Here is a 26,533-nt window from a genome sequence, read left to right as displayed (position 1 = left end):
TATTATTCTTTTATTCCAAATGTCAGTAGGCGATGTCTTGGGAGTCATATTAATGTGGTTGAGGAGCTCTTCAATAACAGCTGGGAAATGTCTCTGAATTCAAAGTTCATGGCCATTTACCATTGTTTAATTATGCCATTTCACACCGCAAGCTGCCTTCCGCTCTCGTGAACAAGCACCTGTCTACCAGAGAGCTCTCTGCTGCACGTTAGTTTCCTTCAGTTAGTTCTGAATGCATCAAACCCTTATGGTCGTACTATGACAGTTAGAAAACATAAATAAAGCATCTAATAAAACAGAGATATTTATTAAAACCACTGTGTACACTTTTATAGTGTTTCGTGTTTATAGTTTTCAATGTTTAATTATTGTCTGCGTCGTTGTTAACTAGCTATCTAAAGGATAGCGAACATACTCACGCAGAAAGTAAACATATAACGTCTGGAGTAGCTACTTGATGAGCTATATGCCTTTTTTGAAAATAAAGAAAACAAAACTCTTACACGATATACATGATTTATTTCTGTTGGACAGGTACGTCTACTACCCCCTGCCGGTCCCGCTTAAAACGCTGCTCCACAGGTAGCTAAAATAATTCCCCTGATGTTTTGACATTACATGATACTAAAGCTTTAATTATTATATTATGAAGTCAATGTCATAAGGTTAGTATTTGTTGTAAAAGAAAATACCGGAGAAAGATGTAGAGGCCAGAATTAATTTCCATCATGTTCTTCTGACACATTAATTTGGATCCTCATACAAACCGAAATCTACATCCATTGACATACAGGTTTCATTAAGCTCAAAGCAGGAAGTAATTTAGTTTGCGTCTAGGGCGCTTATAAAAGACATTTAATTACATGCTCGCAATCTCATTTAGAAACACCTGAGGACATGTTAGACCAACTGAAGAGGCCATACAGTCTTTGTTAGCATGTGCCACTTATCTAATAAGCAACAGCCTGCGGTCTCACAGCTCTCAGCCCACTATCGGTATGGTATTGAGCACCACTCAAGGGAAGGATGCCAGGGTAGCCATGATGTTAGAAATTAAATAAACATCACTTCACTATAAAATGAAAATGAACAACCTTTGAATGGTTATCCGTCATTCATTATTTATCCAATGGACCTCTTCAGCCCACTGACCCTGCAGTGATTATGGTCAATATGTTGCTGAACAGAGACCGCTTGACAAAGACCGCCTAACAAAGATTTTAATTTCATCACTCTCGATTACTTCAGAGGATCCCAGTGCAAATTTGAAATCTAATTGTTGCAAATGCCATTACCTGGCAATAATGTGGAAAACCCGCCTGAACTTTAATCATCTTCCTAAACCCATTTGATTAATATGTTGTATTACTAATGAGTGACCACATTTTGAATTGCTGAAAATATCCTTTAAGAGTTGCCAAATGGATGTGGTGGTTTGTTGTCTGGATTCTTTACATATGTTAATTAGGTATGGTTTGTATTTAATCACATGAAAGGGAGCTAACCTTTTTGTTTATAATTATTTAAAGGTTTGATGGGGCCTTATTTTTATTATCAAAATAGTTAAAACCTAATATGGTTTGGGCTGCTGTCCTGCTTTTAAAAGGTATGTTCCCTTGTAATGTAGGACAGAGTTTCACTCGTAGTAGCTCTATACGGCAGAAAACACGACCGAAGAACACGCCATTAATCTTCTTGCTACCCCAGCTGTGGAAAGTAATGCATAACTAAAAGTCCGGTAAAATGAATTAATGATTTCAACCATGAACTTTTCTCCCAAAACGCCATGAATCGTCTGCAACTGATAATGCACCACGACCCTGGAGTGTGAAATCCCTGTTGCGTTGAGAGTAGCCAGTTAATTGATTCGCAAATTATTTAAAGTTTGTGGTGCCCAGGGGAGTGCTACACTCTAATGACGGCCCATTTTGAAAGAGTTGAAAAACTCTGCAGGCAGGCCGTTGTTTAATTGTAACCGTAAACTTACAAATCTAATCTGAGCCCAAAGAAGACAAATGGTGTTATCTTTTTGTGGGTTAGCGGTGTATGCTCTTTAAATTGGATGTATTTTATCTAATGAGATCAAATGTTATTTTCATTCAATACAATAAAAAGGATAATCTATTTTTAATACAGACAAAACATATTATATTTTTATATATATATAGACAAAATGCCCTTGTTTCTTGCATTGTGTCATTTGTCCTGTCAGTTTGATCCTCAGAAAATTAGGCCATTCGAGATTGACTGGCAAAGACAGGGTGAAATAATTCTGTTACTTACATTCATCAAACAGGCTGTCACTATTTGTGGCACGTGTGAAACTAAAAAGAAAAGCTGAATATATGTATAAGTAAAAACCAAGTGCATAATGTTTTGTTAGGTAAGACAGAGATCAAGCAATAGCAGGTCATTCTGTGCCGATCGGGCTCATCTGGTAGCACACACACGGTACGTTCCATTGCTTTTTAGTCAAATTTGTTTGATCTCTGTGTTAATATCAAGAAGCCTCTAATCTCGACCCATTAGCAACTGCTGTCATTCAGACACACGTTGTCGGCCTGATTTAAATAAAATGAAATGAAGATAGTTGTTTCTGGTCCCTTGGCTTCACTCATTGCCATAAACATATGCTCTGTGCCCTGCTTCTTTCCATCTTATTTATGACTTTAATTTGTTGTGTGGGCTGCGCAAGAAATCAAATTTAATCCAATCCTCCCAGGGACCCTGTCATATAATAACATGGTAATTTCTGTGTATCCTTTTGAAAAATGAGGAAATTAATTCTTCCTGACATGTTCTAATTATTCCAGTGTGAACGGGCGGATGGGCTCCCCTCCTTCCTCCCATCCCCCCGGCCCCCTAAGTGTCAGTTGCCGACGGGTGGCGAGGTGCTAATGCTGACCAGCAGCGCGTTTAATTTGAAACATGAGCAGACACCTTTCAACACACCTTCCTAATGTTGGAGTGGCTCACACAAATTAATTCACTACTCATCTGGCAGCTCTGACTGAGGTGTGTGTGTGCGCATGCAAGCGCTTGTCTATGTATGCCTGTGTGTAGGTACGTAAGGGGTAGGGGAGGAGGGGATCAATGGGACACTATTACCATAAGTAAAGGTAACATAAGATGTCTGTGAGTGTACTACACTGTAGGTGTAAATTCCAATATATCAGTGTGCTGCGTGGACATGTGCTGGACCAGGTATCACCATTTTTCATGTGACTGGGTGTTGAGTTGGCGTAAAGCTGTCTGCTGGGATGTTGGGATTGCTTGGACAGCTTTTTTCCGCCCTCTCTGGATCTCCCTCCTCTAGAACCACCAGTACCTTTTCACACATTGCATAGCTCCAAGGAGAGCCCTGAAAGGCTTATTTAATTAGACTGTCATCAGACATCTTTTAACTTATCATTTCCATTTGCCTGGGGACACTACTGGGAGAGACTTTGTGGAACAAAGATCTAATATTCAATGAAAAGAGTTAAAAACTTGAAAAATATAACTAAATGTGATTTGTTGTTTTTATGATAAATCCCTACCAGATCATTATAATATATTTTCAGTATATTAATAATTTCATTGAAAATAATGGCCTGGTATGATGGTCTGTAAATGCATTAGTAATTAACACAGTGAAAATATAACTGTGGTTGTACTATTGCCAAGACTTAGCTCTTCTAAAGCCACAGGTCTGTTTACATTTAGGCTTCTGAGGTAAGAAATATGTTTCCACTCACACTATGTATTGTCTCTAAGCAGCTTAGTCAGGAGGAGAAAAGATAAACAAACAAAATTGACTGAACTTTGGAGTTGGGTTAAAACCCATAGAACTGCAATTGATTGTGTGTGTGTGTGTGTGTGTGTGTGTGTGTGTGTGTGTGTGTGTGTGTGTGTGTGTGTGTGTGTGTGTGTGTGTGTGTGTGTGTGTGTGTGTGTGTGTGTGTGTGTGTGTGTGTGTGTGTGTGTGTGTGTGTGTGTGTGTGTGTGTGTGTGTGTGTGTGTGTGTGTGTGTGTGTGTGTGTGTGTGTGTGTGTGTGTGTGTGTGTGTGTGTGTGTGTGTGTGTGTGTGTGTGTGTGTGTGTGTGTGTGTGTGATCATAGTTGTGGTGTCATGGTTGAGGAGAAGAGAGCATGGCTTTGTGAACAGTGGGTGGGTCCCCCCATGACTCAGAAGAGGGGAGAGGCGTCAACATGGCCGCCCGGCCCACAGGGAGTAAATTGCCCCCCCACCCCCTCACACCCTGCAGGGTTAATCACTGCCATTTTGGATCCATGCAGAGGGAGCAAATGCACTCTCCATCACTGTGGAAGAACTGAGCCACCAGTTTGGCTGCGACTCTGTGGGTAGATCTGCTTCATAAGCTTGTTTCCAGTGGTACAATAGAGTGTTTTGAGCCCTGTTTTACTCTTCTTAAGAACGTTTGAGTTCCTGGATCAGTGCAGGCTCTTGCTCTCTGTAGCCTCTTTGGATATTGCTACTTTTTCTCATATGGGTTTTGTTAAGGGATATAAAATGTAACCTGGGATGTAGTTACGGGTAGGTAGCTAACTTCTGTGTCTCGCTGTGCGCCGCGCACTACGTGAGCCTGTTAATGACTGAAGGCTGAGAGTGCCTTCTCGTGCCAAGACCCACATGGCTGCTGGCGGTGCATTAAATCAGCAGTCAATTTGACTGGAAGTTTGAAATCTGGGCTAGGTTAAGGGGATGTGCTGAAGCCGTGTTAATAGCTAGCTTGTTGTCCATATGGTACTGCTTTAATAGAGCACATTTGTTGCAGATGGTGGGATACTTGGTTAGGCAGACGCAGCTTTTGGCAGAGGCTCATTCTTCGAAAGGGCTGCTGTGCTGCTCAGACTGGTCCAGGCCAATTCAGTGATGTCAATCCTCCCCGCTTCTCCTTCACCAAAAGGCCTGCCCTTGAATTGTGGCCTAGTCTTAATTTAAAGACATTCTCGTTTTTCGCCTTCGGAGAAGAGCAAATACAATGTGGCTCAGTCACTTTTTCCTGAGTTGAGTAATTTGCTCTCCAAACCGCACCTTTGCTTCCATAGGCGAAGTTCAGTTGTTTTTGACCACAATGGGACTGTAGACAGCAGGCACAGCTGAGGAAACACAAGCAGAGCGAAAGAACAAGGGTTGTGGAATATGACCAAAGATAAAGATAGAAACTGAGCAAAGTCCAATCTATTTCCTTTTCACTGCTGCTACTGTTTCAGTAGTACTGTTGCCCTGGGATTCAGGTGCAAGTAAAAAAAACAGATTATTATAAGTTAAAAAGAGAGCTTTGTTAATCCTGTCACATATGAGGTTATGCATTAAAACTCAGTACTGATTTATTGTTCTTCCTAATTTCTGGTTTGCCCCATGTAAATGTGTGCTAGAATTTGAATGCATTTACTGTAAAATCTAAGCGTATTCACATTTGTTGGATTAGATTGTTGTAGCTTGTGTGCCTGCCTTAGAGTATGTGTGCTTTTTGCACTCAGTGAAGTGAGGAGACACGCTTGATCTGCTCTGCACTGTTTGACGGTTGTTTTCTCACGTTGTCACTGGCTTGGTGTGCTGTGGCTTGGTGATGGTATTATGTGCTCCGGGACCAGCTGAGTTGAGAAAAGAGCTGCAGCGCCCCTAACCATGCCACTCCCGCCTCCCCAGACACCTTATTGTGAGAAAAGTCTCGGCTGAGCCCTCTGGGCCTTGTGGATCCACTGCCTTGCTAAGTGCTGGCCAGACTGAAAGACACAGTGTCCTTGGGCCCAGCTCATTCTTTCCATTCTCTCAGAGGCTTTGTCTCATAAGCCATGAGAGCAAAAGGAGAAAATTGCCAAATTACACCAGCGTCACAAACACTTAAGGTGTCATGGTCTGAGATGCAATTGTAATTTTTGGTACACTATTTATAAGTGAGTTTTATTAGTTTGTAATAAGAGTATTGTTTTCTCAGCAGTGATTAAACAGCAGGGATTTTGACAGACAGACACATTTTTTAAAACTCTTGTATTGTTACATTTAAATTGTATGTACTGTATCTAGGAAGGATTGTGGAGGATGATATATTATATTGCTGGAAATATTTCAGCAAGATATCCTTGCCATATTTCAGTGGCTGAGTATCTTTATAGTTGTGAGATCTGAGACAATTTAACCAACGAAAAAAGTTCCATTCACAAACGCTCTCAGGAATGGCTGTTCATTTTCTTTTACCACATAAAGCACATGGACGTCCAAAATCAATTTCCAACTGATCTTAACACAATTAAAGTGTACATTATATAGCCATATAACACAGGCTAATGGAAACCTGTTGTAAGTCATTATTAGCCGTGTGTCTTCAGCATTTTGTGGGTAGGGCTTCTGAACGACCCCTACAAGTGATGACATCATGACCACATCCTTTTGCCTCATTGACGCTGAGAGTCCCAGCTTGGGTCCCTTGCGGCCGGGCTCCCAGAAGCCACAGCACCCTCGCCACACATGGGCTGCAGCTGGACCACCGATAGCTAGTCTGAATAAGCTGCTGTGAGATCTGTGGTTACAGTGCTGGATGTACATGTATATATCTGCACACAGCCGTGGAAAAATACTGTATGGAGATCAGTAGGCAGAGTTTATTTGATGCAAACATATCATCAGGCCCTCAGTGCAAACCGATGTTGTATGCAAATCCACTCCCTCGATGGAAAGAGGTATAATTAATGATGTCAGTTCATAAAAAGAGAAGATGGGTTCGTAGCCATATTTTCTGCTTTAATTAAAGACATGCCTTATTATAGGAGAGAGATGTATGCACTGTGTGTTTTTCTTTCTTTCTTTCTCTCTTTCTTGCTCGCCCCCCTTTCTCCCTTCTTTCCTCCTTCTTGATTATAACTTGTTCAATAGTGTAAATGGTTCTCTGTGATTTTTCCTGCCAGAACCCCACACGCTGACATGGAGGGCTTTCTTCGTAGCAGCTTTTTACTGAGGTTAGTTTCATTTCTGTTGTTGCCTTTTAGGATCACAGGTCGGGCACGGGTGGTAGCACGCTAACAGGGGTGGTGCTTTCTGACACATTGTTAGCTTTAGACTTTGTACTGTGTGTTAGTGCACATGTTTGTGTGCACAAGTGTCTGTATATTTGAACAATGTCTAACATGGATTCTAACATATTTACCCAAGCTGTGTCTGATGATTGTGTCCATGTAGTGGGTGGCTGACTGGCATGCTTCCCCTGATAGCCTCCAGTTAGACTGAAAGCACACATCAACAACTTAAGGGACACATGCAGATGAGCCTTTTTTCCCTTCCTCTCCCTTTAATGGCTTAAAAGACCTGCAGATCAGGCGTTCTGGGTCTTTACACTGCATGCTTTTGTCTGACCCCTTCCCCATCTGCCCTCCCTTACTAACCGCCCTAATCAGCAATGTTGGGGTGAGGCAGTGTGCTGGCACATCTGTCTTGTGATGCACTGTTGTTTCCTGTTGTTTTCTGTGTTTGCATTCATCCTACCATAAAGATTTACATTTTTGTCTTTACCCTTCCTGTGATTCTAATTAAAAATGTGTGCTGTCATTACACACAGAGGAAGTAAATAAGAGTGTGTATTTACCATTGGCTCCTTTCCTAGTCAACCACCTTCTCTAGGCTCCAGTGTTGCTCCCTAATTAGGGTTGGCTCATTAGAAGCCACAGCAGCAGCATCTGCCTTTCAAAGCTGCTGTCAGCCAAACTTTGCTAAAGCTAATGAATCCGCTTTGATTTCTTTTTCAAAAGGTCACTTATTTGATTAAATTAACAGCAGTTTTTTTCTCTCTCAGAACTGCTGGGGGCATTTTAAAAAGAAAGGACGATTTGATACCATTACTCTCGCTAGTCAAATGTCCTTCAGGAATTCAATAGGAAATTCTGTTCTGCATTTAAATGTATGTTATTTTTGTTTAGAATTCAATCATTTAAATTTGACTTGAAGTGAGATTGAGACGCATATTGATAAAGTTCAGGAAAACACAGGTTAAGCCCTAATTTGTGACAGAAATCCCGTTGAAAATATAAATGAACTTTTGGTTTTTGAACACATTGAAATGATCACATAAAAAGTAAATGTACTTTACATTCATAACTTCCTGTTTGGTTAAGTAAATTAATAACATAGGCAATGTATAATTTTACATTATCTTTTTATCTTTCATGTGTTGGCACCGATTTATTTGGATTGGTTAATCTGCTATGATTTGACAGAAGTTATTCAGGCTTACTGCATGATACATTTTGAGAGAGCGCTGCCTATGCTCATTCTTTTTTTTGTATTTGTAAACAGTGGATGGCAGCATTTATTTCTAATCACCTGTCGCAACCAGCTTAAAATGTGCTGTAAACTATATAATGCATTGGATGAGGTCTGACAGACGCATGTCTCAAATCCACAAGGAATGAATATGTATCCAATCCAATGATCAACAAAAAACAGAGAAAGAAAAGAAACATGACCTCTGAACTTGGCAACAATTTCCTTTTGTTCTCATAGTTGTGAGGAAACACTGTGATTATTCTAAGTAAACACATTATTGCTCTGCTAATCCACATCCTTCTGTCAATGTCTGTTTTAATTAAAGAAGAAGCGCCAGTATAAAGTTATCACGCACACTGGCTGGAGATTGGAGGCCTTAACAATCAGGCCAAGATTAAAGGAAGGCTTTGCTTCAGGGTTAGCCCTTTTGCTTGGATAAGACTTGTGTTCTGGAGTGGGCTGTGGAGCGGGGGTAGGGGTGAAAGGGGAGAAAAGGATAGAAACAGGGGTGGATGGATGTGGCAGTTAAGACATTCCTCCTGTGAAGAATCCCAGTATCTTTTCCCAAGCAACTGAATTAGGTCAAAGGGGGCTTTCTGAACATGCTCATACATTTCTGCTACAATGTGCAGATGTTATTGACTTTTTATACTGTATGCCATATCTCAGTAGCACACCGGATGAGCCTTTCATTATTGTAATGAGTCATGAGTTTGGTTTTGAGTCATACATACACTGACTTTTAATAGCTGTAAAACTGACATTACCTGGCCATCTTGAAAAATACATTAAACCCTTGAAGGGTGGCAAAGAAAAGTTTAAACTCCATATTTTACGTACAAGTCAAAGCCTTTGTACTGTTTCATTACCAGGACAGTCTGTTTAAAAATCCCAGCATTTCTGAAACTATGCAAAAGTTCTCTGAAGTACATTATGTGCAGTGTTTTTAATAACAACAACTATTCTGGTTGTGTTACTGTAAGCCCTTCAGTTTTTCCCTTTGTTGAAAAGATGATGTGCTTTCATATAAGATCAATTTTTTATTTGTTTATGGAAGACATTTAACAGGTTTTTGTTTGTGTATTCAAAGAGACTAAGAAAATAAGATAGAGAAAGTGGATGGAAGGGAGACATAATACAAAGATGTGAACAGGCAGAGAGAGAGAGAGAGATAAGCAGAGAGAGAGAGAGGGGAGAGGGGAGAGAGGGAGATGTCTTCAGTCTCTCTACTCCCAGTGGGCAGGACCTCCCCCTACATTTCTGCCATTATTTGATGTAATGAAAGGAGAAAGTGTGTAACATTGAGATTGTTAATTAATTTAGTCTAACAAGATGAAGATAAATGAAACCCACTGAAGGTTGACTAGGCTAAGGGGCCCACTTAGCATTCCTCCTACCCTCGAGCTCTGTCTCTCTCACTCCTTTACAATGGAGCACAGCTAATAGGTGCAGCACGGTGTTTGTACAAACCCGCTGAGCTCTTATCCTGTAAGTTTACATGCGGACTTTTTTGGCAAAATATTTCATTTTCAGACTCTATTTATCATAATCTTGCTCTCTGGGATATTTTAATTTTCAAATGGCTAATTTGTAATGCAGTTAGCTTTGGAGCAGAGATATGCAATTACCTAATTGAGTCATCTTGACATGTTAGATAAAGCTCAGTTGACATACATGACTACTGACTTTATATGATATATGTATAGAAGCAAATATATGCATAGAAGCAGTCGTCTAATGTTAATACATTGGTCTTTTGCGGACACTTCTAAGTTATATATTTTGTCTGAAATGGCGGGAGGTTACATAAATGGCCATTCTTTCCAGAAACTATGTGGCCCCTTCACATGAGTCTGTGTGACTCCCAGCCTTTCACCAAATGAATGGTTCTTCTCTAATGCGGCTTGGGGGCTTTTTGGGCGGCAAGACAGACAAAAAGCAGAAAGGACATTTTTTCTTTTTTACAAAACCAGACAGTTGTCTTCATCCAGAGCCCTTACAAGCAAATCAGTAGTCTATCGAGGTCCTTCCTCAGTGGACACTTTGTACAGGATCTTGATGGCAGCACAAACCAATCATTATGGTACCCATTCTTTGCTCCCTTAGTTCTCAAGTCATTAACAATGGGTTGTTGATTGTATGGAAAACACCAGAACAATTACGTCCTCTGTTTTGGTGGCAGGGCAGCATTTTAAAGTGCAATCCTCGATAATGGCCTCATTATTGTTATTCTTGGAGCAGGCCTGAGGAGAAAGAAGAAGCTGCTTGCAGTGCGTCATTATTTCGTAAATTTCGATTAGCTCATCATGCTGTCTCCTGGCAAACTAAATCATAGCTAATTAAAAGTGAGCTAGCGGTCTGCCTGTGACTTAAAAGGTAGCACTCGATAGGCTGTTAATATGAAAAAAGTGGTAAAAAAGGAGGATTAGAGCTGTTACCCTGGTAACTCCAACTTCCATCTGCGAGGGAACAATGAACTTGTGTTTCTCTGCCACCTATGATTGAAAAAACAGAGAGCAAGGAAGTGAGTGTTCTGAAAGGACAAGACCCTTTTTAACAACAAAGTGGGATCCCGGCCTAATAGGCTCTTTGGTGTGAGTTGTTAGGCGAGATCACTGGGGGATAGAGGAGCACAAAGGTCAACGTGTAATCCTAGGACAGTGAAGGTCGTCACAGCTTTAACCATAGCAGGTTTCCTGAATCGGTTTGTTTTCCCGAGAAAACAAAACCTCAAGATTGGAAAAATAAATACATCAGTTTTACAGAAGAGGCTGCTAGTAACACGCCTCCATGTGATAAAGAAAGTAACATGTCCCACAGCCAAAATGTACACATTCCCACAGCGGATTAAATGAACTCAAACAAGATGCCAAAGAGATGGGCCAATTAGACAGAGCTGTCAGAAGCTCTTGGAATTGTCTCTTGAATCTCTTTTTACTATTAAACCAATTCTGCATTGGTGTCTGGCAACATCAGCAGCTCAGTAGGAAACAACATCCACTCTTCCATGAATCTCAAACACCTAACATTTAATCAATGCAGTCATGAACTGCAATAACCATTGCAAAACAACATTACATTTTCTCGCTTTAATTACCACTCAAGGATATATTTATTTAAGTTAAAGAATTGAAAAATCCGGAGGCGAGAAGTTGTAATTCAAATACTGGTAGTCATGAGTAATGCATTTCAATAAAAATCTCTTTGTTTCAACCAATATTTAAATATTTCTGCTTAAGCATGACAACAAATAAAAGTGTTTGATGGTCTTATAGCGAAGAGTTGCTAAAGAGCTGCTACTCTTAAAATAAGGCGTTAAAACACAGTTGAGTTCTAATGATCCATGACTATAGAGGAACAGTATGTGTTTCTCTTTGAGTTTTATGTCCCTTATTACAGCTGCAATACGTCTGCTCACATTAAGCTAATTTATGGCTGAGGCCAGCGTAACAGCAGTACAGGTTAATGAATTTGGCATTACTAATTAAACGTTATTGAGGGATGAATATGAATCCTATGGTCGGAAGGGACGGCAGAGAAAGGGGGAGGAGAGGAGAGCGGGACAGAGGACTTTTTTATCTTTCTTCAGTTCTTCCTTTCAGTCGTGTTCACAATAAGTTAAACATGAGAAGACGATGTAAGGGCGCAGCACATCGTTTGAGGTGAAATGGAGGACAGCCTTACCTTAGTGCAATGGCCAGTTAGACTGATAGATGCAAAATAAAAAATAAAATGTTTTTATAATAATTCTGTATAATTCCACAGAAGGTGTTGAAAAAAAACCTCTAACTAAAACTCTCTGTAATTGCTGTGACTTAGTATTGTAGGTTTACAGGTTAAATGAACAGCTAAAGTGATTAGATACTTGTGTAAGCTGAGGAGCATTCTGTCCAATGCACTGCAAAACATATCCCTTTTAACACAATTGTTGTAAAGCAATTATTTCAGTCACCTCTTGAATACAGGACTTTAAAGACCAGGAAGCACGGCCCACTCGAGCAAGGAGAATTGATGGTGACACGGTGGACTATTGAGCCAATATTGAGCTGCCCTCTGACGTGCTCTGTCCAGGTCCAGGGTGTGTTGAGGAAAACAAGATATTTATATTCTCATAGATTTTTTAACCATCCCTCACTTCTTAGTAAAGGGTCACACAAAAAGAAAAAAAGCTATTTCAGTAATAAACTCAAACAGATACTAATTGAATATAATAAGTCGACTATGTGGTAGGTTTTAGAAGGATGTGGATATGTGCTTAAAAGTGAAATATTAAAAAATCTGTTCAAAGTCTTACCTCCAGACTAAACAACTGAGACATTTTTCGGAGCTTGTTATAATATATGTGTGAAGCACACTTTTTTTTCCTTGTGTGTATTGTCAGTGGCTTGTGTATTACATGCAATTTAAATCTTATTTTTGCTGCAGCTCTTTCTCTACCTTCTCTTTCACTCTCACTACTGCCTCTAAACTCCACATCTGACATAGTCTCCCTGAAAGCTAAGCCTTTCAATTTAGATTTCAATTATCATGTTAGTTTTGTGATTAGACTTTAGTCCTCCAGGAATCAGACCTCTCTGCTGCTCTCTATTCCACTCTATTCCACTTCCCCTGCAATCACATCCCGTCTGATGAATTGCGCATATAATTACGGAAGTTATTGAATATGCAGATCACTGCTGACTCTTGGTGTGCGGTTCATAATGCAGCAACTCTAACTGTATCAAACAAGGGTCTCTGATAAAGACCCACTCTGATAATGAGAGAGGGCCAATGTATGCTATTAGTCAGAGATAACAGACACCACAAAGGCTCAGACTCAATTAAAACAGAGCCACGGTATAATCTGTGTGACTCTTGTGTATACGTGCGCTCATAAACAGTACTCAAGCAGTGTAGGGACTTGGCACTGGGCACAGTCAGCTCTGCCATTACAACCAGCAGAGCACAGACCAGTCTGCAAGGCCAGCCAATGCACTAGGTGTTTATGAATCTACCAACATGAAGTATTTCCCCCATGTTACAGTATGTTGCTACCATCGTTTTACACCCCGTCCCATGATGCAATCCCTTAGAGCTTTTCAAGAGAGGGGAGTGAAGCACTTTACAGGCACACCCACAGGAGGGGGTTGTGGGAAATCTTTAAACTTTCGATAGCTTTTAGAGAGTTTTCTTAAAACCTGGCCAACAGGCAAAGAGGAAAATATCTCTCGTGCTATAATTTCTAAGCATTTTACTGTCAACATACTGAGAATTTCCTCATTTGCTCCTAACAGGTCCAATACCAATAGTACTTTTTTCCACATAAAGCTAGTCTTACACGGTTTTTCAGCTTAAGTTTAACACAAAATTTCAGGGAAACGAAATATACCGGGTCCTGTATTTTTAGTATGAGCTGTAGTGATGTAGCTGCCATTTTTAGCTGAAATGCCATGCTGATGCTGGACGGCTGCCCTGTTGACACCAGAGAGGAGGGTTTATAGACTGCACAAACACGATCTCAGACAGTAATAAAATAAGCAAACCAAACGTTAATGTACTTGATTGTGCCTTATTTAATGAGGAAGAGACAGCAGAGATACTGAACCTTTACTTCATGCTTCAAGTTTATGTCTTGGAGTTTTCTCTCTACATATTTTGCCCATACATATGATGAACAACATATACAGTAGACATATGGATTTAACTAGGCATACATTTCCCAAGTATATTTTGTATTTCCCGAAATGTATTAAAACTGTGTATCCCCACATCCTGTTGTCACTGTGGAAGGTATTAGAAGCATGGCTGGTGCTGGCTCTTTTTCCCTGTAATGCCTGTCTGATGTAATTAAGACTCAGAGCAGGATTCTAGCACATGGTCACTGTGGCAATGTCACTGTGGCACTTTACCCAGGCCCATGTATATTAGTATGTTAATAGGATTGAACATGTTTACACCAACTGTTTAACAGGAGGTCAAAAAGGTGACTTAAACTTTGTTAAGGGGCTTACATATGAGCTCAAATAGCATTATAGTGGCTGACTAATAGGCCTAGACACTGACAGAAAATACACAATGTATGGACCGCGCTTGCGTTCAAAGGCAAATGCCTGTTATGTGGTGTATAAAGTAGAAAAAAAGGGCATGGTTAACCTAAGTGGCCAAAGGGATTTGACTGCCCTTAACCTGAACCTTTAATGTAAAGAGTGTGTTGCAAGTGCAACGACCTTTGTCAAGTTCCAGCTATTGTTTGCAGATTGGTAACACACTCCACAGGCTGTGAAAGACACATCTGCTGCCTTCAGCTCAGGGGAGAGCAGATAGACAGTCAGGGTTGAGGGTTAGGTGTGTGGGTGTGTGGGTTTGTGTTGGGGGGATTGGTAGGTGGGGTCCTCAGCTACCCTGTCATACAGCTCAGCTACAGTCCCTATCTTCTCATCAAATATTTGTCTGGCCTTCACCGCCTATTGCCTTCCCTTCTGTTTGCTTTGTTTATTGAAATCTATCTGAGGCAGATTGATACAGTTTTCAAGTTGTTATTTTTCATCTGTGTGTGCATCTATCTATTTGTGTAAATTCCACATAAATGTTTTATATTTATAGTTTTTTTAATGTATGTTCAAATATATTTGACACTGATATTTTTCCATTATTTAAGTATGTAAGCATTTTGCAAAGGCACAGTTAAGTTGTTTGATATCATGGGAGTTTTAAATCGCAGGTCAGCTCAACGGAAAATTCCCTTTAAGCATCAAATATAAAACCATATTTGTTTAATGTGTTTTTGAGTGATTCCCCAATTGAGATTCCAAGGGTCCCAATGATCCAGACAAAGGGTCTCTTTGTGTGAATGGGGCCCCAGTTGAAATATAGGAGTAGTTTGAGATTACCAGATTATTTCCTACTAGCCCAGTGAGTGAGGCGAGCCGCAGCCCTGCGCCGTGCTGTGCTGAGGCTGAGCATAATGAGTGTGGTGGCAGGGAACCACAACAGAGCTGGGGCACAGGCTGCCTGGGAACCAGAGGCCCATGGCCCTCAGCCAAACACACAAATCCTGCCGCACACTTGTGGCTTTTTAAGAAAGCAATTTAGTTAATGATTTCATTTTGAAGCACTGTCATGATGCATGCGTCCTCTGGGCAAGCCAGCAAAAGAAGAAAGGAGAAACTAACACAGTGGAAAAGGTATCAGTAAACACAAGCTTCCCCCAACAACCACAGAGGAAAATAACATGCAACCGAGCATAATTTGGCATTTGTTGTAAACACAGCACAAAAATCACTCAAGTAATAGATCGTGGTAGGTATCACTTGCAGCTTCTGCTTCTTTTTTTATGCATTGCGCTGAACAGATGTAGAGAAGAGTACAGTAGTTGCACAGTATAAGGGTCAGACACATGGTTAGCAGTATGTACCGCTGAAGCATTTTGAGTTTTTGTCAGCGTTTAATCCACTACAGTGCCCGCTTCCCTGGAGGGGAAATACAGCACATTTTTCTGTTCAACCATGTCTGTCAGCTCTGATTTTATCAGGGCTATGTTTCACATTCATTTACTCAGGTTTTCTCAGTGCCAGTCCATAAATGAAACCATCTTAGCATTGCTAAAACAGCAGCTTGTACATGTCTTCGCTGAACCAAATTTTTGGGCAATTACCCAGATCAGTGGCTGTGGTTTCGGGTTTTGCTCTTCAGATCTCATTTTTTCTCCAGTCTCTTGCATTTTTTTGCATCAGCTGTCAATCACTCATGGTCACTTTTAACCACCTCCAAACAGGGCTGTGTGCCAGCCATTCATTTATACCTTCACTTTTGCTCTGCTTCTTCATGTCCAACCTGTCAGAATGACACACACTGTTGACCATGCTTCCTATTCAGCACTGGCAAATTAATTGGTTTCAGTAGTTTAAATCAGCAATCAATGTCAGTTTCCCAACATAATAAGCCTTAATCATAAATCTTTGAGGTGTGGCTTGCCTGACCCCTATTCAGCATGGCTCTGCTAGATGGCCTCATCTGGGTGGAGCAAATGAACCACCCCTGTTTTGATTTTCCAATTGATGTGTCAGATGAAATGTGGATACTCTTTCCCCTCCCAGATTCTATCCCAGCCCTTCTTCTCACAGTCCTTAAAAACACACAAGGCCCCAAAGACAAAGACGGAAAAGAAGTCCAGTTGTCACAAGGGGAGACAGATTTGTGTGCCTTCCCTTGTGTGAGGGTGCTCAATGAATACCATTAAGTTATTCAGAAAGAGAAAAAGAATAGCAGAAAAGGAACAAAAAAAACCTAAAGAATTAGAGGTGGGTCTCACTGTGGCTAATGAGATGCTGTCCTCACAGCATAAAGCCGCTTAATAACAACAGTGTTGAAGGTTTCCTCCATTTCCCCAATCTACAAACATCTATTTATTAGATGATAATGTAAAGGGAACAAGATTACTTATCTTTTTGGTCGTCATTTTCAATGTGCCTTTTTGTTGACGAGGACTTGTGAAGCATTCTAGATTAGCATAAAGAAAAAAACAAGGATAGCGTTGGAGAGTGGGAAACTAACTCGTTAATACAGATGTCCAAACCATCAGCAGTTACACCAGCTCTCTGCTGGGCACTAGGGTTGCCAATGATGACCTAACGTAAGCAAGACCAAAGACTGAGGCCCTGCTTCACCTTTCATACAGCACAATAACAGCCCCCTCCCTTTGCTTTGATAAACCTACAGAGTCTGCAGTGACCATGCTCCCTGCAAAATGTTTCCTTTATTATAAGTTATTGTCCTTGAGAATTGTCCTTCTTTCTTCTTTTAAACTTATACTTCTATTTTCAGATGTCTAACTTGGGATGCATCTGTTCACTTGTGTTTGGCACCAATTAGCTAGCTCCTCAACTCACTTTTCTGGCAACTGTTAGAAATGTTACACTCAATTTGTTGAAGTGCAGCCATTTCGCTGCAAACTCTCCATTGCACAGAAGAAGTTATCTTTATAAATGACAGAATGGACCTTGTCTGAATAGAGCTTTGTTTACTGTTTAACAAAAAGGGGGGCCCCACTCTATATTTCATCTGTCACCGATGCTTTTCTTTCCTTCAACAATGCTCGATTGTTTCCATGAAAATGTCAGGTTCCATGAACAGGAGAATTCTGTATTATTATGTTCCTGCCAAATTCCGATCTCTGTTTTCCTTCTCGTGCTCACAAAGGGCTCATAACTTACTGTCAACTACTAGGCAAGCCACAAAGCTCCACTGTTGCTCAGCAAATAGGCTTGTGTTGGTTGATGACTTGACTCGCTGTGAGGTTTGCTTAAGTGCAGCAGCAGCAACAGAAGTCTCTTTGGGAACTCCATCCCCCAGCAGGCCCACAGAAAAAAAGGAAAGTTAAAGAAAGAAAGAGAGGTAGAACAACAAGAGGCTTTTCTTGTCTCAATTTTTGTCCTACTCTCGGGAAGGGAAACAGTTTGTCTTGTGAATGAGGCTGCTGAAGTTGTTGTCCAGCTACTGTTTATTTCTTCTGTGTGTGCCTGAGTCACATCCAGTACGTTACTTTTCTATTGGATACGTTCTATTACAGAATGATGCACAACAGTAAAAAAAAAAGGCCTGCGATGAATTTTTTTGGACACCCATTCTTCATTTGTGAAAGCATATGCATGAGTGAACTTGTGTGTGTCCTGGGGAACTGAGAAGCTGTAATGCCATCCAACTCTGAGCTTGTGTCCTGGGACCAGGAAAAAGGCCTAAGGCACAGGGGACCAAAAAAGAAGGAGGAGGAGGAGGAGGAGGAGGAGGAGGAGGAGGAGGAGGAGGAGGAGGAGGAGGAGGAGGAGGAGGAGGAGGAGGAGGAGGAGGAGGAGGAGGGGGCAACGAGGGACTGAGTGTGTGAGTGCCCATCGACCCTTCCCGGGTAGACAGACACTTAAGCACTCTCACACCTGCATCTGCCTTTTTCCTTGTGTGGGGGGCAAGGACACCACCCATGCTGTCATGGCAGCTGCACGAGTATTTAAAGTGAGATACAAGGCAGTTCCTCTAGCAGCATATTATTGCAAATAATTTACCCTGCAAAGTAATTATCAATGCTCTGCTCAGCATGTAAAGTGTGCACTTCAGGTGGCTTGCTTAATTTGCTCTGGGTGGCTATCATTTGAGTGTGGATTTGAGCTGTGGTAACTGTGGCAGTTTCTAATAGAGCAGGCATCCGGAGAGAGTGTGAAGTGAGGATGAAGTGCCGCCGTAATTGAGTTGACTTTTTGCAAGGGAAGGTCAACAATAATGGAGGAACAATTTAAACAAATTCATTTAGACACCTCTCCAGTCACCGTACAGTAGGTTATCTTGTTGGAAAATCTGTATTTTTCCAACCATTTGCTATATTTTACTATCATTATCTATAATTAAGAGATTTCAATGGATTTGTCTATTACTGACTCAAAGAGACTTGTAAAAAAAAGTGCAAGCGATCTCTTTTTTTCTGAATACCTATCTTTAAATCTGCAGGAATCACGCAATAGTAAAGATGCATGTGCTTGAGAACTCTGTGTCTAGCTATGTGTGTGCTGAAAAAGAGGCTAACTGTGAGCAGTACAGCCCGTGTTACGGGTTGATTATGTATCCAGAAACCTGGCTGCTGCACAGCATGGCACAATCACAATGGAGGGTGATAATTTAATTGTGCTAAACGGTGGATTCCGTGTCAATGCTCCTCCAGCTGGGAGCTGTCAGGTAGTAATATCTCATTATGGCAGGTGAAGAACCCAGAGGAACCCTACCACGACACCTGTTAGAACAGGAGGAACCCCTGAAGGGAAACAGATGATTTTCTCTCTCTCTGACTTTCTCTCACGCCCACACTCACAAGTGCACACACACACACACACACACACACACACACACACACACACAGACATAACAGTTTAAAGCCCCACAACTCTTTCATTTTTTGCTACTTCACTTTTAAATATAATAAGGAATTATACTATTTGTTTTTTAAGTTATAACCTTTGTTTTTAAATAACATTTTGATTAAACATTGTTTTTGTTTGTTTAAGGATCTTAGTCAGTACTTACTATGCAGTGACACAACTAATTGTTTCTTTTGTTCATGCTTGAGACAGTTGGTCAATTTGAACACTTAAAAATGTTTTATATGTCTTATAATTGTTTTTTTTGTACATGAACATTGAATGCATGCATTACGTACACCCTGTCACACATGACAAGTGAAGCCCTTTATCTTCTATGGCCTGTTCTCCCCTTCAGTGAAAGAAAAAACCCAGACGTTTTGTGTTTAAATAATTTATTAGCTTTTCTCTCCTTTTGTCTGCTGATATCATGTATAGGAAAAACATGTAATATTCCCCTATTGGGTCTTGTGATCAAAACTTGAAGGTGCAAGACATTAGTACTGAGAAACACAAGTGGGGGTGGGGTGGGGGAGATGGTGTGGCATTACTTATCACCATTGTCCCTAAAAGGTAAACAGTGTCACAGAGCAGATACAGCGGGTGAAAGTCAGTGAGAGCCTTTTACGATGAAAGGGGAAATGGGATAGCCGAGAACACATGGCCCCTCAGTCACAAGACCCCCTAGATGAGCACTGCACAACACTCCTCTAATAGTCACCAATTAAGCAGAGGTTGTTTTGCACGATGATGAAACATTATAGCAGGGAACAATTCATGACTCAAGGCATTCCAGGCTATATGAGCCCGTGGCCGGATAACTTAAGTCCTAATCCTTCCAATGTGCCCAATATTGTCAGCTATATATAGGCCTGTTATTTTTTCTAACTGACCCTTCCTCGTCTCTGCCTCGAGTTTTCAAAGTCACTAGGGCTTTGTATTTCAGAAGGAAGGTACCATTTCATCCACTTATTGATTACCTTGGTTAGTTGTCTATTGTTAAAGTGCAATCAAGCATGAGGGAGGGCAGCTTGTCAAGGTTTTATGAGCTAACTCAGTGCACCATATTTTTACTGTTCAGTCTGTTATAGCACATTTTGAGCTCATTATCTAAATGTATTCAATTATTAATAAGGGTAGGGTCCTTTCACAAAGCCAGAATATATTGCAGATATACAAACAGGGTTGTTTTGCAGATTTTATTCAGAAAGCTCAGATGCCTTGCTGTAAAGTTTAGTTCCATGAGAAAATGGGATAACATTTGTATTCAGGCATATTCTACATATTCTTCCTCATCAAATGTCTTTGTTGTGTCTATGTTGATCTTTTGCACAGAAACCCCTTTAGATCTCAGAACTGTGTGATCCCCGCTCAAAATATGAGAAATAAAATACCGTACCGTTGCCCTCAGATATTTTCAGAGAATTACTGCCGCACTTCCTCTTTTCCCTTTCAATGATATGAGGTAGTATTGTATGGGGCTTGACAGAGGGGGTGCTCCGTACTCTTAAGCTGCCTGCGCGCAGCCCTCCCAGCACTGCTAATAAATTATTAACTCCTGCTGACAAATACTGTTATGGAGCCTGCCGCAGATCTGTTGCATTCTTTAACAAGATTGCTGTAGACACATGTTACAGGAGGATGGAGTCTCCATCGCTCCCTCTCTCCTTTCCTCTCTCTCTATCCCCTTCTCTCGCTCACGCCTCAGCAGTTTGACTGATGGCTGGAGACCGAAGTCAAAGTGCCTGAGAGACTGAATATTTTAGTGGTAAAATAATACCACTTGATTTAGTGTGTAATACAAAAGCACTGCTTTGTTTCACTCTCACACTCCATTGAGGACGAGGTGCTTGTTGCTCTCGAGGCTTGGGCTTTTTGGTTGCATGAATAAAAAATACATCAGAATCTATGTGCCCGATCTGCTCCTACCATACACATATTCGCACACACGCATCCCCTTCTAGCCCTCTAAAACCCCACGACTGCCCCCTCTACATGGATGCTCTTAACTTTGCTCTGACTTTTGATATTCAATTAACAGTAACCAATTTCGAGATCACTTTCTATTTGATATAATTACAGGAAACAATTTAATGGCTGATTAAAATTGAGGGCTGAGTCCCACTAAAGACACAGCTGACGACACATCCAGGCACAGAGGCTAAAAGGCAGAACGTTAACAGACAGACAGACAGACAGACAGAGAGGCACAGGTCTCACACTCCTGCCCTGCCGTATACCTGACAGACCGGGGTTTGTTTGTACAGCTGCTGAGACACATGAGATTAACCTAGGCTACCATCGTCCAGCTCCTCCTTCACTGCCCAGGTTGATCTGTGACTGTGTGCCAGCGTGCACTGTGTGTGTCTGTGTGTGTATACTGTAAGTGAATGAGAATTAGATAGAGTGCGGTAACTCAAATGTACTGTTTTATTTGGATATACGAGTGCGCATTTCTGAACCACATTTCAGCATTAATTCCCTGCAGTCGTCTGCTTACTTATCAATAGAAACTCAAACCTTTCTGCCATTCATTATAGAAATGGCACCGTAACTTTGTCTTTTATCAATTCATATTCTCTCAGTATTATATTTAGATTTAATTCTTCATTTAATATATGTTTTCACATATCTGTCATTTAAAAGTTGCTTTATCACTTTGTACAGCACTATGAATTGCCTTTCTTATTTGAAAGGTGCTATTCAAATACTCCTGACTTTAAGACAATATCAAATCCAGCTGTTCATTAAAGTTACATTGAAAAAACACCTTATTTGACAGACTTATTTGAGTGAATCAAAGAACTAAAAGACACAAGAAACTGTTAATAAAAGCCTTTCTTAAATGGAATATGTCCTTCCCTATCTGTTAGTGTCTGACTCTCAGCCGAACACAAGGACAACATCGCACCACAGCCTGCCTCAACCTTGAGATTCCCCCCTCCCTCTCTCAAGCCCCCCGCTTGAGCCCCCCCCCCCCCCCCCCCCAGGCAAACTGAGGGTGGGACTAAAGCGCTGTCACACTGACCCCTGTGGATAGAGCAGGAGAACGGGCAGATGGTGATCAGTGATCAAATGTAGTACAAGAACCCTGAGCATTTAGTCATATACAAACACAGACCCATACCTTCTCCCTCTTAATAAGTATTTCTCCTTCCTCTGTCGCACACGGACGTACACTCATTCTAAGGAGTCACATCCTTGTTGGAATTGTCAATGTGCTTTAGTTGAAAAGCAGAACAACAGCTCAGGAAAAGGCAGATTAGGAGTTATATACGCTCCATCTCCTTCTCTCAGTAGGAAGGCCATATTATCCGCTTTTTAATTTAATACCAAATGCATAATTAGATTCGCTTGGCACAGTGTTTAATTTCATTCATTGTAGCACACAGCACGAGTGGAGCCTCATTAATTGTGAGAAAAAGCTGAATTGATTGTATAAATTCTACACCAAAAAGAGTTGGTTTGTAAAGCAGAAAAAACAAATTAAATTAGAATTAACATGAGTTTTCTTTGCACCTGATATGTCAAGTAGACTATTCGCTGTAATATTCATGAAAGCATGTGACAGATTTGTGAATGTAGTCCTCCACTGTCAGTTTTTTGATTTTGATTACGTAGGATTTGTTTGCCCAAGGGAAAAGTGTCACACCAAAATGTTAATAATTCCCTAATTTGACGTGATTTAAAGTGGGAACAAAAGAACACAAGGCTGGCTTACGTTTCTATTTGATTGCTTTAGAGTAACATCAACTATCACAAAGAAATGATGGAATGCTTGAAGGAGAAAACCCAATCAAATCAACTTAGAAAAAAAGAATATCACCACAGGAAAAAGCAACCCCGTTTTACATCTCTGTGTAGGGGTTGAATTATTTGTGAGGTTTTTTATTTGGACGGCAGTCGTATGCCTGTCTGACCTACTGCCTGAGTAACTGACTTGGGGTTTGGGCCAAGACCCAAGCGGGCAGTGTTCCAGGCCTAGATCAAGCCATCCATCTGCATTAAACAAAGGATTAGGGACCCCACTGCCTGCTCTTAAGTACACAGGCATGAGCACCAACAGGCCCAAGTCAGGAGGAGCATTCAATCCATGCGGCATTGAATGCTCAGATGCACCTTATAATCCCTGTTAGAGCCATTTACAAGTGTCCCTGTTAGAGCCATTTACAAGTGTCCCTGTTAGAGCCATTGACAATCAGCTAAACTTGAGAGTGCCATCATTTAGACAAAAGCCATTTACAATCAGTTAAAGAAGACTGCTAGTCGCATATCAAATACTCTAGAATTGAAATCCTTTTTGTGTATTGTTGATGATCATCTTGAGATATCATTTATTCTCCCTGACTCTCATCTCCTTTTTCTCCTCCACAGCAGAGTTATGTCTTCCAAGCAAGCCACGTCTCCTTTCGCCTCTGTGGTCGATGGGGATGATGCCATGAGTCAGGAGCACTTGTCTTGGGAGAAAGAGGAGAGTGCCGAGGCCCATGGCACACCACAGCTGCCCCTCCACAGCCTACTCCATGGAAAAGCCCATCCTGATGAAATGCAGCCGCTCAGCAGCATGCCTCCAGAGAGCGATTGGGACAGTCTGGTTTCAGCCCAACAGCGCATGGTGAGACAATTTAACAGCCTTCATACATAAATTAAGAAAGAAAAAGGTTAATGTATCGCATAAGAATTGGAATAATAGAAAACAGAATAGCTGTAGAAACATTTTTGAATGAAACAGTTTATGTAGAAGGAATATATAGCCAAGCAGAACCATTTTAGATATATGTAAACGACTGTCTTACTGTCCTCCCTTGGGTTTTCACGCTCCATCCCCACGTTTCACTCACGCCGTGAATCTTCTTCAATTCTGGAGTCTTCTGATAAGCAGCTCTGCCAAACACTAAACCATCAGCTATTATAAGGTTAACCAGAGGACATCTTACTATCCCTTTAATAATGTGAATGGCTCATAAAATCACATCATGACCAAAGTTAGGCCGTGATGCATTCTCGTTGCCATTAAAGAAACATGTCGTGTCCTCGGTGTTCCAATGTTGTTTTTCTTGTTGTGTATAAGCCACATCTGCAGCCAGACCCCAGACGCTGTACATTCTAAGTGCGGCGCTGCTTTGATGTGAGCGGAGCGAAGTAAAGCACAGGCACTTGTGGACTATAGACATGGGATGCAGGTGGTCTGTCTGTGACAGACGGGTCTGTGGTAAAGAGACCCTGAGGGCCTCTGAAGTAGCTCAGCAGTTGGCAACTTAGACCCTCAACACCTCGGCGTTGCAGCACACGCACAAGAAGAACCGACCCACACACATGAATGGCCTCTGCAGCAGCCTGCTCCTCATGATGCGCGGCTGCATGCTGACAGTGTAGCTTACTGACAGCCGAGGGAATGCTCAGGTCGTGTCTTCATCTGTGGAACATTTCCTCATCTCAGTAACAGGATTCAGGTTTTCTTTTAATGATTTTATTTTTTGATGGGGAACTAAATACCCAAATAAATAGTTTTTTAAACACCTACATCTAATTAATTAATTTTAAATACTATAATATGAGTTATACTTATTTGTATAGCTCCCCTGTGTTAACATAGTTATTAAATAATGTAAATGGGAAAAGGTCAAATCACACTTCAAAGAGAAAGTGGGAGGAAGGACGCAAAAAGAGAGTAGAGGTAAAATGGGGGACGACAGGGAGATACAGAGAGAAGAAAAGGCAAAGGCATAAGGCGAAAGGAATGAGAGTGTTGCCTTCGCTGATTACCTGACTCCACTGCTGTGCCATGCGTCTGTGTGGGCTGTGCCCTGAACCTGCGCCAGCTGATTAACCCAGCACTGCTCCACTCCCCTCAAGCACTCTCTGCTGTCTCTGCCACACTGCATAATCATCCAACACAGGGCTGGGAGGTGCAGGGTAGGCCTGTAGGTCGTGCCACCCTGGCGCTTGGTACCAGACCACCCGACACACCAATGTAACTCTGCCTGGAGCTCAACATGCAACGCAGGGATGAGAAATTTGCACTGGCAACATTCCTGCCCACATTCCTTACGTATTATTTAGGATTGCCAGGGGATCCAGACATAGTTCTACCATTTAACCATGCTGTACTACACACAGTTATCACTGTGCTCTTGATTAAATCTCACTTGTCCACGATAGGCGTGCAGTATGTGTTGGATACAGGCATGTGTCAGGTTTATTCCCTTCACTTTGAGGCCCAGAGTTTAAATCAGAGCTAACTGTTCCCCCGTTAAAGGCTGCAAACTCCTGGCTGCTTAGCCGCCTTCTGCTTTCTCAGACTCCAAAGACCATAATTAACACCACCTTCTGTCAGACGCAACCCTAAGCCATGGTCTGTGTGCTGACTATACACTCCTGTGTGCAGAGTATTCTTTCCCCGTCTCCCGCCCCTCACGCTCTCTCCCATTCTTCTCCCCATTTCCTTCATGTCTCTGTTTGTGCACAGGGAGCACTCAGCAAGTCAGCCAGAGACAGGACCCTTAGTTAAATACTAAACCATACACAGGTGGGACTGAAAAACAACAACAGCTCGAGACAGGACACAGATTTACGATAGCTCAAGGCACTCAGCTGAGAATAGGTCTCCACTAGAAAATGAACAAATTACACAGCAGTCACCCTAACACAAATGTACACTCAAAAGCAATTTGAGAAATTACAGTTGGGAGGTTTCTCTGTGTAGTCTCTGCAGATGAAAAGTAAAGAGCACATTATGGATGCCCTATGAAAGTGTACCTCATCATTTCATCTCAGTTTTTCACTTGTCATATCTAATTTACCAGCAAAGCTAGCTCTGTTGAAGACACAAAAGATGCTGTATGAAAGCCAGAGAGGACCTATTTGATATGGTTGAATCGCCCATGAGTTGCAAAAATCACGCAATCACTGCATTTGAATGAAAAACTGTCAAAAAGCTCAATGGAGCCCTGACAGAACACAGGAACCCACTCATCATTGAATACAAATCCCATCCCTTGTTGCCAACCCTCTCAACTTGTGTTTGTCTTACAGGAATCTGACAGCAATAAAGTATGTTCCCTGTACTCCTTCCGGAACAATTCCACTTCCCCACACAAGCCGGAGGAGGGGGCCCGGGAGCGAAGCGACCTGCTGAGTGGATCAGCATTTGGAACTCCGGAGCGCCGCAAAGGAAGCCTGGCAGACGTAGTTGACACGCTGAAGCAGAAGAAACTGGAGGAGATGACAAAGACAGAACAAGACGGTATGTCTCTGCATGTTTATGTGTGTGTATATAAGGGCGTAGGTACAACTTTTTCCTTTCCAAGTGTGCCTGATCGTCCCAAATTTTCCTTCTTTCTTTCTCATAATTTTCTAGCATCCCAAGAGTCTCTTTTCCCCTGTATCTCTCC

The 26,533-nt window shown here is 41.5% G+C and overlaps 1 protein-coding gene across 10 annotated transcripts in view; it reads left to right on the top strand.

Moving 5' to 3' along the window:
- The window catches only part of sox6 (SRY-box transcription factor 6), a 132,199-nt gene that overhangs the window by 22,002 nt on the left and 83,664 nt on the right, over positions 1 to 26,533 (top strand). For 6 of the 10 annotated variants that reach the window (XM_079663481.1, XM_079663484.1, XM_079663479.1 and 3 more), the window contains exons 3-5: positions 6,912 to 6,962; positions 23,514 to 23,754; positions 26,175 to 26,385. In XM_079663481.1, coding sequence (XP_079519607.1) covers positions 6,928 to 6,962; positions 23,514 to 23,754; positions 26,175 to 26,385 — 487 coding nt within the window. In that variant the 5' untranslated portion in view covers positions 6,912 to 6,927. Of the gene's footprint in view, positions 1 to 534; positions 583 to 6,911; positions 6,963 to 23,513; positions 23,755 to 26,174; positions 26,386 to 26,533 lie in introns of all 10 variants that reach the window. The other 4 variants (XM_079663486.1, XM_079663483.1, XM_079663485.1 and 1 more) reach the window with 4 other exon arrangements.

The sequence above is a fragment of the Notothenia rossii genome, assembly GCF_949606895.1.
Source record: "Notothenia rossii genome assembly, chromosome: 2".
Lineage (NCBI taxonomy): Eukaryota > Metazoa > Chordata > Actinopteri > Perciformes > Nototheniidae > Notothenia > Notothenia rossii.
The sequence above is the reverse complement of the archived record's forward strand: the minus strand, read 5'-3'. Positions and strand labels throughout refer to the sequence as shown.